This window comes from Rhinatrema bivittatum, chromosome 6 (assembly GCF_901001135.1).
Source record: "Rhinatrema bivittatum chromosome 6, aRhiBiv1.1, whole genome shotgun sequence".
Classification (NCBI taxonomy): domain Eukaryota; kingdom Metazoa; phylum Chordata; class Amphibia; order Gymnophiona; family Rhinatrematidae; genus Rhinatrema; species Rhinatrema bivittatum.
The window spans coordinates 47,695,634-47,708,321 of NC_042620.1; the positions used below are offsets into that span (position 1 = coordinate 47,695,634).

The window sequence follows — 12,688 nt, forward strand, 5'->3', positions numbered from 1 at the left end:
CTGGTAAACTGGGAATGGCGAGGACGGGCAACCCTTTTAAAATCCCCTGACTTACACGCTAGAAGCGGGATTTGCACACCCATGCATGTGCCCACATAAAATTTGGCACACGTGCATGCGGCTATTTTGGCACACGTGCATGTGGCTATTTTATAATATGCATGCATATATTTGCACATGTTATAAAATAGCCACATCCCTGGGCGCGGGCTGACGTACACGTGCTAATGTGAGCCCGCACGCCGGTTTGACAGTTACTGCCCCATGCACAACATGGGTAAAACCTACTGACAATTCAATAGCATGAGTTGTAGTAATTTACACAAGCCTTTGAAAACTGCTCACCCTGTATAAACACTGGGCAATTTTCAAAAAGCATATTTCCATGCATTAAGCAATGGCTTTGAAAATTAACCTCTGTAAACATAGTTAGAAATATGATGGCAAGAAAAGACCATATGGCCCATCCAATTAATTTAGCATTAGAATTCTCATCACTTCCTTAGAGATCCCCTGTATTTATCCCATCCACAAGTTGTGAATATTTAGATGTGTAAGTTATTGTAGATATATGTGGACAGTGCACTAACTGCCATGGTTTACTTATGTGTATAGTCGGAATGCCTACAACAGGAAGGTAATTATGTTTGGTGAAAAAATTATTATTTATAGCCATTGTGGTAATACGGTCTCTACTATATCAAAGGACAGAAAATAACATAATTCATACTAAACTCATACGAGTTAGTTATGCACTGTCAAAAAATACATACTTCTAATTATAGGACTATCCAAACCAAACCAAAATTAGTCAGGAATATGAGAACATCAGGCAAAACAACTCAAAAGTTATTTTACACTTGTGCAGAGGATGTAAGGTATTTCTTTGTTAAATTTCTTAGTCATTGTATGAAGCTATTATTCTGCATATGGTTCATGGTTTAAAGGGACAAACTTGGTGGACAAAATAATCTAAGAACTAAAACTTGTTACTTAGTGCATTCTTACTATGAAGCGCAGTTTCCAAATTCTGAGGGCTTTACCACACACAGCTGACATGTGGGCAGTTGACATCAGATTCTGAATCCTGAAACACCTACCTGGAGAAGTGTTCCTGCAAGCCACGCATTTGAGCCCTGCTACGGTCGTACGCCAGCGTTACCTCCTGTAATCTCTTTTCGCTCTCAAGCCTCAAATGTCTCTCTTCCTCCAGCTCACGCATCAGCTTCTCACGCTGAGAGAAAAAAAAAAACCGCAACAAGCAGTACATTTTAATTCGCTGTGCAGAAAGTAGGAATGGACTTCGAAAAACACACATGAAGGTTTCCCGAATGGCAAGGGCACTGACTGAACACAGCTTCTCCCACCAGCTCAATCAAATTAAGTTTGCTTTATATAAAACTGTAAAGTTGTCATAGCAGATCACTGAAAAGATGGCAGATGTCTGCTATCTAACATGGAAAACTGGGACCTTTTTTTGGTGCTGTACATGGTAAACTTTAGAAAAGTGGCAGCATACAGACGTTCCCAAAGATTTTAAAAATAAATAAATAAATAAATAAATAAATAAATAAATAAATAAAAGCATAAAAAACATTCAGGTAATAGCAGTCCATCAGATTATAATATGGCTTTTATAATATGGTTTTGCCATGCTGATGGATTAAAGTTACAAAAGCATTTGGTTGACACAGGATCCTCTGTGATGACATATGCAAACTGCAGAGCTAGAAAAAAAAAATCCAGGATGCATCTTAATGCTAAGGAGGTAATTTTGGAAAGGATTTACATGTGTACATCATGGCAATTTTCAAAAGCGCATTTACACACACAAAATCTTTTGAAAATTTCAGAGAAATTTCAAAGGAGTTCCGTGCATAATAGAAGCGATTTGCAAAAGTCCATTTTCGACAAATCCTTTTGAAAATTACCGCCAGACTTATTACCTATTGTGCCAGAAAAAGCACACTGTAAAACAAAATGACATGAATAAATGACAATAATATTCAGTGGAAACAATGAAGGCAATTTTGAGCAAGCCAGGGAGCAGAAAAGTTACCCGATTATCTTTAACAGGATGAATCGATGGAAATTAGATGGGTAAAGTGTTCTGCTGAATGTACTCAGGTAACTTTAGATCCGGGATTTACCCAACCAGACTTAACAAGGCAAATTTATCACAGAATATCGGTGCTAAACTAGATAAACTTTAAGCCCTGCCCCTAGACCTCTCACCTCCACCCCACCGTACCTTTTTTTTTATCCAGCTAAAATTTTTGTCGGGTCATGGCCAACTAAACCTTTTCAACCAATGTCAGCAGGAAGTTTAAAACTCAGGGTATGTTTGGGTAACTCAATAATTGCCCAGACAAACCCTGATTTATGACCTCAAACTAAGACTTAAAATATAATACACCTGTAGTACCAGCAGTAGGACGTTCCTTTTTACTCCAGCAGATGCCAAACCTATTTTATACATAAAAGGCTGTTCTGCATTGCCCCTACTGCATTCAGACTCTGGTCTTGGAAAGCAGGTTCCTTGGATTAGAATAAAACAAACAGATCACCGATTGCCTATGCCCATACATGGAAGGTGGTACATGATCATATCAGGACTCAGTTTAGCAGTTTCTAAAAACCAGTGAATCCCAAGTCCTAAAGAGAAAAAAGGTTGCCATAGCATCACAGCACATCACATTTTGAATTAGAAAGGCCAATTTCTTCCTCACACCTACCTGTATTTACAGGCAGGCATTTAGTTTTATTTATTGAGTTAACTGCTTTTCAACATATCATCAAAGCGGTGAACAAAAAAAAAAAAAGAAGAAGCATATTTCCCCTCCATACATACTCTAATGCATCAATGAAGTTAAGACCAAACAAATAATAAAAACAGAACTAAAAATAAAAAGGCATGCCTGACATGTCATCAAGGAGCAATATCACCCATATTCCATACACATGCGTACTAAAGATAAAATAAAAATTCTGACTCATGCTATAGTTACACAATGTTAGGTTCCATATTAGGTGCTACCACCCAAGAAAGAGATCTAGGAATCATAGTGGATAACACATTGAAATCGTCAGCTCAGTGTGCTGCGGCAGTCAAAAAAGCAAACCATGTTGGAAATTATTAGAAAGGGAATGGTGAATAAAACGGAAAATGTCATAATGCCTCTGTATCGCTCCATGGTGAGACTGCACCTTGAATACGGTGTACAATTCTGGTCGCCACATCTCAAAAAAGATTATAATTGCGATGGAGAAGGTACAGAGAAGGGCTACCAAAATGATAAAGGGAATGGAACAGCTCCCCTATGAGGAAAGACTGAAGAGGTTAGGACTTTTCAGCTTGGAGAACAGGCGGCTGAGGGAGGATATGATAGAGGTGTTTAAAATCATGAGAGGTCTAAAACAGGTTAATGTGAATCAGTTATTTACTCTTTCGGATAATAGAAAGACTAGGGGGCACTCCTTGAAGTTAACATGTGGCACATTTAAAACTAATCGGAGAAAGTTCTTTTTCACTCAACGCACAATTAAACTCTGGAATTTGTTGCCAGGGGATGAGGTTAGTGCAGTTAGTATAGCTGTGTTTAAAGAAGGATTGGATAAGTTCTTGGAGGAGAAGTCCATTACCTGCTATTAATTAAGATGACTTAGAGAATAGCCACTGCTATTATTAGCAATAGTAGCACGGGATAGACTTAGTTTTTGGGTACTTGCCAGGTTCTTGTGGCCTGGATTGGCCACTGTTGGAAACAGGATGCTGGGCTTGATGCACCCTTAGTCTGACCTAGTATGGCATGTTCTTATGTTCTTATGACTCAGCCAGAGTCAAAATAAAAGATCAGAACAGAAATACTAATCTAAGAGACAAAGATTAGGCCAAATAGCCAGATTTTAACTCTTTTCTGAAATCCAGAGCAAAGGGGCTACATAGCTAAAGACAGCCTGCCTAGTACCCTCTAGTCTAATCACCAGTGGGGAGAGGAATGTAAGAAAATCAAACTAGGAGGACTACAGCGTTGGTACTGGCTTGTAGGCAGACAAGAAGTCTGGCAAATATATAGGACAGCTTCCACGCCGAAACCTAAAAATTATAGTTAAGATCTTAAATCTTATTCGGAAAGGAAGATCTCCAAATATAGGTATCTCATGCATACCTAGGAACATTTGATTTTTAGTCACCCTGAGATTAAGGATTAGTAGGGGATGGTGGGAGGTGCGGGGGGACTGCACACTGACTTTGCCCTCTCATATACACACACACACACTGTAACACACACATCCTCATACTTCCATATGCTCACACACTCACTTTCTCCCCCTACAAAATGCATAAGTAGCAGCAGCTTCTACTTCAGCCCACAAGGCTTTTTCCTTCCAGGCTGCGAGCAGATACTGCCTTCTGCTCCATTCAGCTGTGACTGTGCTGTTTACTTCCCACCCGTGCAGGCCCACACTTCCCGCTTGGGCAAGAACAAGGATGAGCCATCGCCACTGTCACGATACTGCTGTGCCGCCCCCTAAAACTGCTGTGCCGCACACTCTCACCCTCGTATAATCTTGCTCCCTTTATACTTCCCACCCTCTTCCACCTCCCTCACAACTCCCATCCTCTTCCCTCAGTCACTAATCCCCTTCCCTTCACTCTCTTCTCACTTAACCCACCACCCAGGATGTTGTCTTCCTGCCAACAGGATAGGAGAAACCCACCACATGTCAACTGGTACCCTTGAGGTCCTCTTATCAGCAGGGTGTTCAGAACCCTGCCAGCACATCAACCGGTACCACCTAGGGTGGCTTTCCTGCTGGTTTCTCATTAAATTCAAACCGCTGCCATTTTGATGTTTTATTTATTTATTTTTATATACCGATATTCTGAGGCAATCATACCAGTTCACAAATATGTATAAGATACATAAATAATAATCACAACAAAAATATATATCATAAAATAACACATAAATAATAATTACAACTAAAATATATACCATAATAAAATAAAACGATGTTATAAAATGAGTCTCATTAAAACAGAAGGAAAAGAATAAAACAAGAAAAGAGAAAAAGGAGAGACAGGGGAGACCTCTTGTTAACCCTGGAAACCTCAGTATGTCACATTAGCTCTCCAAAAGCCTGCCGAAATTAACCATAAAAAATAGGGCATCATAGTAACCGATGCCTGAAAAAATTCATCTTGGCAGGACAATGTGAAAATCTCGAGGGTCTACCAAGGTTTCAATCTCCTGAGCACATACAACTTAAAGAAAGCTGTTTTAACTTCAGATTTTATGTATCAAGCTTGACTCTAAACTAAAAACGATGCCTTTTTGGATATAAGGTCATCCCAGAAATGACAGAAAGCATAATCAGCTGACAATGAAATCTGCTAACCCATAGAACATACTCATGGAGATTTAGTTTCAGCTTGTGTAAGGAAAGCCACGTAGACACTGTATCAAGACATGAGTTGAGGTTTTTCACATCACTGCTTTGACATGCATCTACATATGCTACTAATTGAATATTATCTGCAAAGAAAATGCAGTTTATGCTAAAACTTTGGATTCAGGTTGCAAACAGTGCTAAGTATAGCTTGAACAACAATGGGGACCGGACTGAGCCCTGCCATAACCCATTTAATAATTGATGACAGCTCAGACCCCCAATCTACCCTATCAATTTAAATCATTTTTAACTGATTGTACCTAGCTAATATCATTCCCTCAAAGCCTAACTCACATAAGCATTGGGACAACATTATGTGGTTAACAGAATGAAAGGCAGCATTCATGTCCAGGAAAATAATGAGATCATCCTTCCCCCCCATCAGCTTTCATCCGAATTTCATTAGTCATGGCCAACAATGCCGACTGAACTATTTCTAAACTGAAATTGAGATTGTTTGAGATAGAAAGCATTTTGTTTTCCCTAAAAGATCACAGACTTCTTGCTAAACCACCTTCTCAATTTTAATGATAATAGTAAGATTAGATACTAACCTATGATGGTTTACGTTGGTAAGGGTAGGACTTCCTTTTTTTTTTTTTTTTTTTTTAAAGCAAAGAAGATAGTAGGCCTTGATTTAAACTGGCATTAACCAGAATGCAAAGATAAGGTGTAAGCCCATGCACAGCTTTCTTAATTTAACCATAAGCGGGTCAAAAGGGGAAAGATGCCAGATTCATTCCCCTGGACAATTTTCTCCATATTTCCCTCTATAATGGAACTGAACATGGGCAGTTTACTCCTAGAGAAGTGCGCGCATGTGAAGCTTCTAAAACATTACACCTCAATATTCAAACCTAAATGTTTTGGTATGTTAACAGGACTTGCATGGGATATTCTGCAGCTTGACTATGCAAATATCGGCACTTATCTGGTGAAGTTAACCAAATGAGCAGTGCCACCCCAAAACACTCATTATCTGCCCACAAGATATCCAGGTATCTGATTATTCGGCTAAGTGAACATAGGCAGATATTCAGCAGCTGCTACTTAGCCAGACAAGTAGGGACTTATCCAGCTAAGTAGCGCTGAATATCAGCCTTCTCACTTCTGGAGGCGAGCAAGTCAAACTCCAGTTAAATATCAGAATCCTTTTATCAAAGTACCAAGCAAAGACATCAGCTGTTATGCCTCCCAACTTTCCCTTATTGGGGCACGACTCCCATCTGAAATAAGGAAATCAATTTCAAGAGCTGTCTTAGCCAAGTCTCAGCTCCCCTTAATTGCTCCTCTTAGCAACTCTTATGGATTTATTATTTCTAGCAATATTGCTATTACATTCTTCCTCAGCAAATTGTGATTTAGAAACCACTGGTTCATAGTGGACGTTACCCTTATGTAGCTCAGACAGAAAAATTAACACATGTACATTTATTTATTCTTCATTCTGCCCAACATAAGGATTGAGTTTTTCCTAAATATTTAGGGCCTGATTTTTCAAAAAAGCATTTATACGCATAAAACGTGGTTTTTAGCATGTAAAAGGACTTTTAGAAAATTGCCCCAGCAGCGGTGCATGTAAGAGCATGCATGGAAATGATTTCACGTGCACTTTTATGCATCTTGGAAAGAGGCGTTCCCTGGGGCAGAGAAATCACTCACACCCCTACTTTCGATTTTCAAACGTATGTGCTTAAATCTACACATACCCATTCACACCTGCTCCCAAGTGGCTATAAATGTGGGCAGGAAATCACTAGTAACTGTGTGAAGTATGATGTAATATTATTATTCAATACAAAAGGAACATCATAAATTATCACTGTTTTTTTAGATCATGATACCTCATAATAAGTAAGGCCTCTCGATTTTTTTCAGAGAGTGCTCTTAAAGAAACATGTCACATTTCAAGCGTTTCCCATTAAATGGTTTTACGCTAAAGAGACTTGTTTTTATCGTTGTAATCACAGGTATCAACAATCAAAAACCTTAGGAATATTTTTTCTAAAACTTTTTTTTACTATTTTAGTAGAATTGGATGCGAACAAAGTACTTATCATTATATGCTTGGCTTGCTGTGATGACTGCTTTTCTGAAACACCGGTTCTTACCGGTGTTTCAGAAAAGCAGTCATCACAGCAAGCCAAGCATATAATGATAAGTACTTTGTTCGCATCCAATTCTACTAAAATAGTAAAAAAAAGTTTTAGAAAAAATATTCCTAAGGTTTTTGATTGTTGATACCTGTGATTACAACGATAAAAACAAGTCTCTTTAGCGTAAAACCATTTAATGGGAAACGCTTGAAATGTGACATGTTTCTTTAAGAGCACTCTCTGAAAAAAATCGAGAGGCCTTACTTATTATGAGGTATCATGATCTAAAAAAACAGCGATAATTTATTTATTTATTTATTTATTTTTAGATTTTTATATACCGGTGTTCCTGTATTAAAATACTGATCACATCGGTTTACAATGAAACATAACAATTACGCCAAGAGGCGGTACATATAACTATTTATGATGTTCCTTTTGTATTGTATAAATGTGGGCAGGCATGCCACGCAGGACTTCGCATCATTATGAAAGCAGACTTACATACGAAAGTCTGCTTTGAATGCTCGGGTTGAAGTCTGCATGGGAAACAGAGAGCAGGAGGTTATTACCCTCTCTATGCTTTTGTTTGCCCCGATACAAAATAAAAAAAAAAAAATGGTCCACATAGAAGTATATCCTACCCAAAGCCATTGACCAATTTTGGCTGATGCTGCCCTTAAGCAAGGTCACTGCCAGTGGCATGCTCCCTTCCTCCCACCGCTGCCAACCCAGTCTAATCCAGCAATCCAGTCCCCAGGTTGCATCAAACATGGGGGCTAAGCCTGTACTTACAGGCCCTTCACCCACATGGAAACCCAGAAGGGGCAGGGCCTGCGAGCACAAGCATGCTCCCCACACCCCTTGCAAGCTGAGGCTCACATTACTGCAGTGGAGAGAGGAGACAGTGGCAGCAGAGAGGTTTTTGGGAGGTCTAGGGCAGGTTTGGTAGTCTGGCAGGAAATTTGATACCCCCAAAATAAATTTAGGCTTGTTCAATGTTCATAACAAAATTAACCATTTTTTGAGATAAGGTCAGCTCGATTCCATCTTTTGTGGCTAAGTCTGACATTCAATATCATAACCTGGAACGGAACTGCCTATCAACAATAATTCACTGTTAATAAATGAATGACTAGCACTGAAACACAAACACAAAACTGCAAGCATCCTACCTTCCCTTTGCACCCCTATTTATAATTTTTAATTTAATACAGAACTGGCAACAAGTGTAATGAAGTATCAACTTCTCATTGGAAAGGCATCCTGAAGAGGCAATGATTCCTGCCATGCTCTTCAGGCGCCTCTGGTAAACCTGACCAGCTTCTCAGCAGACAACACTTCGTCATCAACAGATGGATGTGACTGCAAAAGGGGGCAAAGAAATCATATTTATGTCAAGGGCAGAATTCCCAGCCAACAGTGTCAAAGCAGACATGCGTGTCTTGAGCTCACACGACTATAACCAAGATAAGATAGTATTGGTAAGCCAGCAATAGTCCTTCCATTTGGTACAACAGAACCAGATAAAAAGCCAAAAAAAGAACAATGTAGAGAGTCCGATTACTTTCGAGAAACAGAGGTCCAATTTGGGGTGAGGGAGGGGCAAGGAAATATTTGGCAAAAATGGAGTGTGACAATTATAGTTGTTTCCTTAAATGAAATGTACTTACATAATAACATAGTAACATAGTAATGACAACAGAAAAAGACCAAAATGGCCCATCTAGTCTGCCCAGCAAGCTTCCCAAGGTAGTAATTGCTGCTCCGTGCAGGTCACCCCCATGTTTCTCTTAAGGGTAGTAACTGCCGCTCCGTGCAGGTCACCCCCATGTTTCTCTTAAGGGTAGTAACTGCCGCTCCGAGCAGGTCTTGTTTCTCTTAAGGGTAGTAACTGCCGCTCCGTGCAGGTCACCCCCATGTTTCTCTTAAGGGTAGTAACTACCGCTCTGTGCAGGTCTTGTTTCTCTTAAGGGTAGTAACTGCCGCTCCGTGCAGGTCTTGTTTCTCTTAAGGGTAGTAACTGCCGCTCCTTGCAGGTCACCCCCATGTTTCTCTTAAGGGTAGTAACTACTGCTCCGTGCAGGTCACCCCCATGTTTCTCTTAAGGGTGGTAACTGCCATTCCGTGCAAGTTATCCCCATGTTTCTGTTAAGGGTAGTAACTGCCGCTCCGTGCAGGTCTTGTTTCTGTTAAGGGTAGTAACTGCCATTCCGTGCAGGTCATCCCCATGTTTCTGTTAAGGGTAGTATCTGCCGCTCCGTGCAGGTTATCCCCATGTTTCTGTTAAGGGTAGTAACTGCCGCTCCATACAGGTTACCCCCATGTTTCTGTTAAGGGTAGTAACTGCCGCTCCGTGCAGGTCTTGTTTCTGTTAAGGGTAGTAACTGCCACTCCGTGCAGGTCACCTCCATGTTTCTCTTAAGGGTAGTAACTGCCGCTCCGTGCAGGTCTTGTTTCTCTTAAGGGTAGTAACTGCCGCTCCGTGCAGGTCACCCCCATGATTCTCTTAAGGGTAGTAACTGCCGCTCCGTGCAGGTCTTGTTTCTCTTAAGGGTAGTAACTGCCGCTCCGTGCAGGTCTTGTTTCTCTTAAGGGTAGTAACTGCCACTCCGTGCAGGTCACCCCCATGATTCTCTTAAGGGTAGTAACTGCCGCTCCGTGCAGGTCTTGTTTCTCTTAAGGGTAGTAACTGCCGCTCCGTGCAGGTCACCCCCATGTTTTTCTTAAGGGCAGTAACTACCGCTCTGTGCAGGTCACCCCCATGTTTCTCTTAAGGGCAGTAACTGCCGGTCTGTGCAGGTTATCCACATGTTTCTGTTAAGGGTAGTAACTGCGGCTCAGTGCAGGTTACCACCAAGCTTTTTTACTTGAAGTAGCATTGAACTTTAAATGCATCTATAAGGCATTCAGTATATGGCATCAAAATATAATGCTTTATACTCCCAGAAATTGAAAATATCTTTTTAATAAAAAAAATCAAAACAAAACAGCATTTTCTCTAGAAATCAAAGCTTGCCATGCACCAAAATATCATCTTATCTCCCCCAGAGGCACTCTAGCCCCTGATGACAGCAGTTGGGGAGGAAACTAAAACTCATGTGCCCTGCTCTGAATTATGAGAGCAACTATTATATAAAAAGTCATTTTCTCCTTCAGAGAGCACACACACCAGTATATTCTTATGCTACAGATATTTCACTTTAGCCAAATGGTGGGTCTGCAAATCTAAAGTGCCCCTTTAAAGAAAGAATTCCAAAGCCTTACATTTACATGAACCGCATACAAGTGGATGTTCTTGGGCCCAGTGCGCAATATTCGGGAGAAGAAATGATTTGCAGGACGTCGCTCTTCGTGCTCTACTTCATGCTGCCTCCTGCACTTCAGGGAGAGACTTGCGCCCAGGAAGCACACACTCCTCAATCGAGACCTGCAGAAGGCTACCGAGTCACCAGACGGGGAATTATGCACTATCCTGGAAAGGTGGAGGTCAATCCAAAACTTGAACTATTTTATCTTCTTGTTAGCTATTATAAAATGGTCCCACTGTAAACCAGAGGTTCCTGGCAGTCTGGAATAAAATGCTACCAATTGAATATATTCTTACGTTTATGGTGAGGCTTGGAAAAGCCTTAGGGGGAGGCTGCCGAAGCAGTAGTTGCAATTGGCCTTTGGGTAGCCTCCCCTCTGAAAATACTGGGGCACAGCGTAAATCAGCTGTTATTCAGATTGCCTTTTCCTACCTCATCATGATATAAATGTGCATTCAGAGCATACCTTTAGCCTTTAAGCACGACAAACACAAAGGCAGCTAGTGCCAACCGAGCCCAGCCTTTTCTTGCTCCTGAGGTTGGGTGGGAATTGAGGAAGGTTTTCCTCCAGTTCTTTGAGGAGGAGGAGGAGGGAGAGGCCTTCCTAGGGCTCCTTAGGACCATGAAGGAAAGGAGGAAGCGGGGCAGACCTTCCTGCAGCTCCTCAGGGTCGGCCAGGCAGGCAGACAGGGAGGGAAGCATACATTCCTGTGCACCCTAGGTGAAGGCGAGATGGTGAGGAAGGGTTTTCTGCAGCTCCTCGGAGACAGTGAGGGAGGTGGGTCTTCCCACGTCCTCTGTTGTTGTATAGACTTAAATCAGTTAAACAAAAACAACAACATATTCTTGCCTATAATGTAAGGTCACCAACCAGATGACATTTGGTTAGAACAGTTGTTTTTAATGAGGAAAGGCCAGTGGCCATCAGGACCTTTAAAAACTGGTAAGCTAATTGCCGAATTCTGCTGACCGCCAGCTTCCACAGCTACTGCTTTGCCTTACCTTCCCTCACAGACATGATCTTGATACAAGGACCAGTCCAATTTATGACCGAGGCAGTAGCAACACATTATGAAGAAACGTGGGTTGGCGACAGAACCAAAACATGCATCCAGGATCCACAATGCCATTGCCTGGCTTCCATAAAGAAGGTGGGACATGGGATTGGAACAGCTGCCGGTACAGTTCCAGGCTGGTGCTCATTCAGAACATGTCTCTCACGACCACTGCAGTTGGACCTTGGACTAGACTCTGCTTCAAGATCATCAGGTCCAAAATGGAGAAGGTCTGCTTGGGAGGAGTAGCAGCTGACTAAGCCATCTTTGGTTTGCTTGGTTTTTTTTAAGTTGGCAAAGGGTTGCCAACTTAAAAAAAGGGACCATAATAGGGATTCTTGGGGTGCAGAGGGTCATCTAAAGAAATACCCAGGAACATAAGAACATGCCATACTGGGTCAGACCAAGGGTCCATCAAGCCCAACATCCTGTTTCCAACAGTGGCCAATCCAGGCCATAAGAACCTGGCAAGTACCCAAAAACTAAGTAGATCCCATGCTACTGCTGCCAGTAATAGCAGTGGCTATTCCCTAAGTCAACTTGAAAATAGTCACTGCTATTACTAGGGTATTTCTGAAGGTACTAATATACAATAGTATTATTCATTTACAGGCACATTTCAACATCACAAATTTTAAGGCCAATTATGCTGCTTTAAAAAAAAAAGTGATGTAAGTGTTGAAATTGCTTGCTTTTATAATGATTATGCTTCCAATCTGTTTCAATGATGTTGATATTGCATTAAGATTAATGAAACCCATCACAAGCT

At 41.1% G+C, this 12,688-nt stretch overlaps 1 protein-coding gene across 1 annotated transcript in view; it reads right to left on the bottom strand.

Annotated features, from left to right (window-relative positions):
- Window positions 1-12,688, bottom strand: part of NCKAP5 (NCK associated protein 5) — a 1,124,153-nt gene that overhangs the window by 731,185 nt on the left and 380,280 nt on the right. Inside the window, 1 exon segment of the mRNA XM_029607891.1 lies at window positions 1,101-1,234. Within this exon segment, the coding sequence (XP_029463751.1) occupies window positions 1,101-1,234 (134 nt within the window).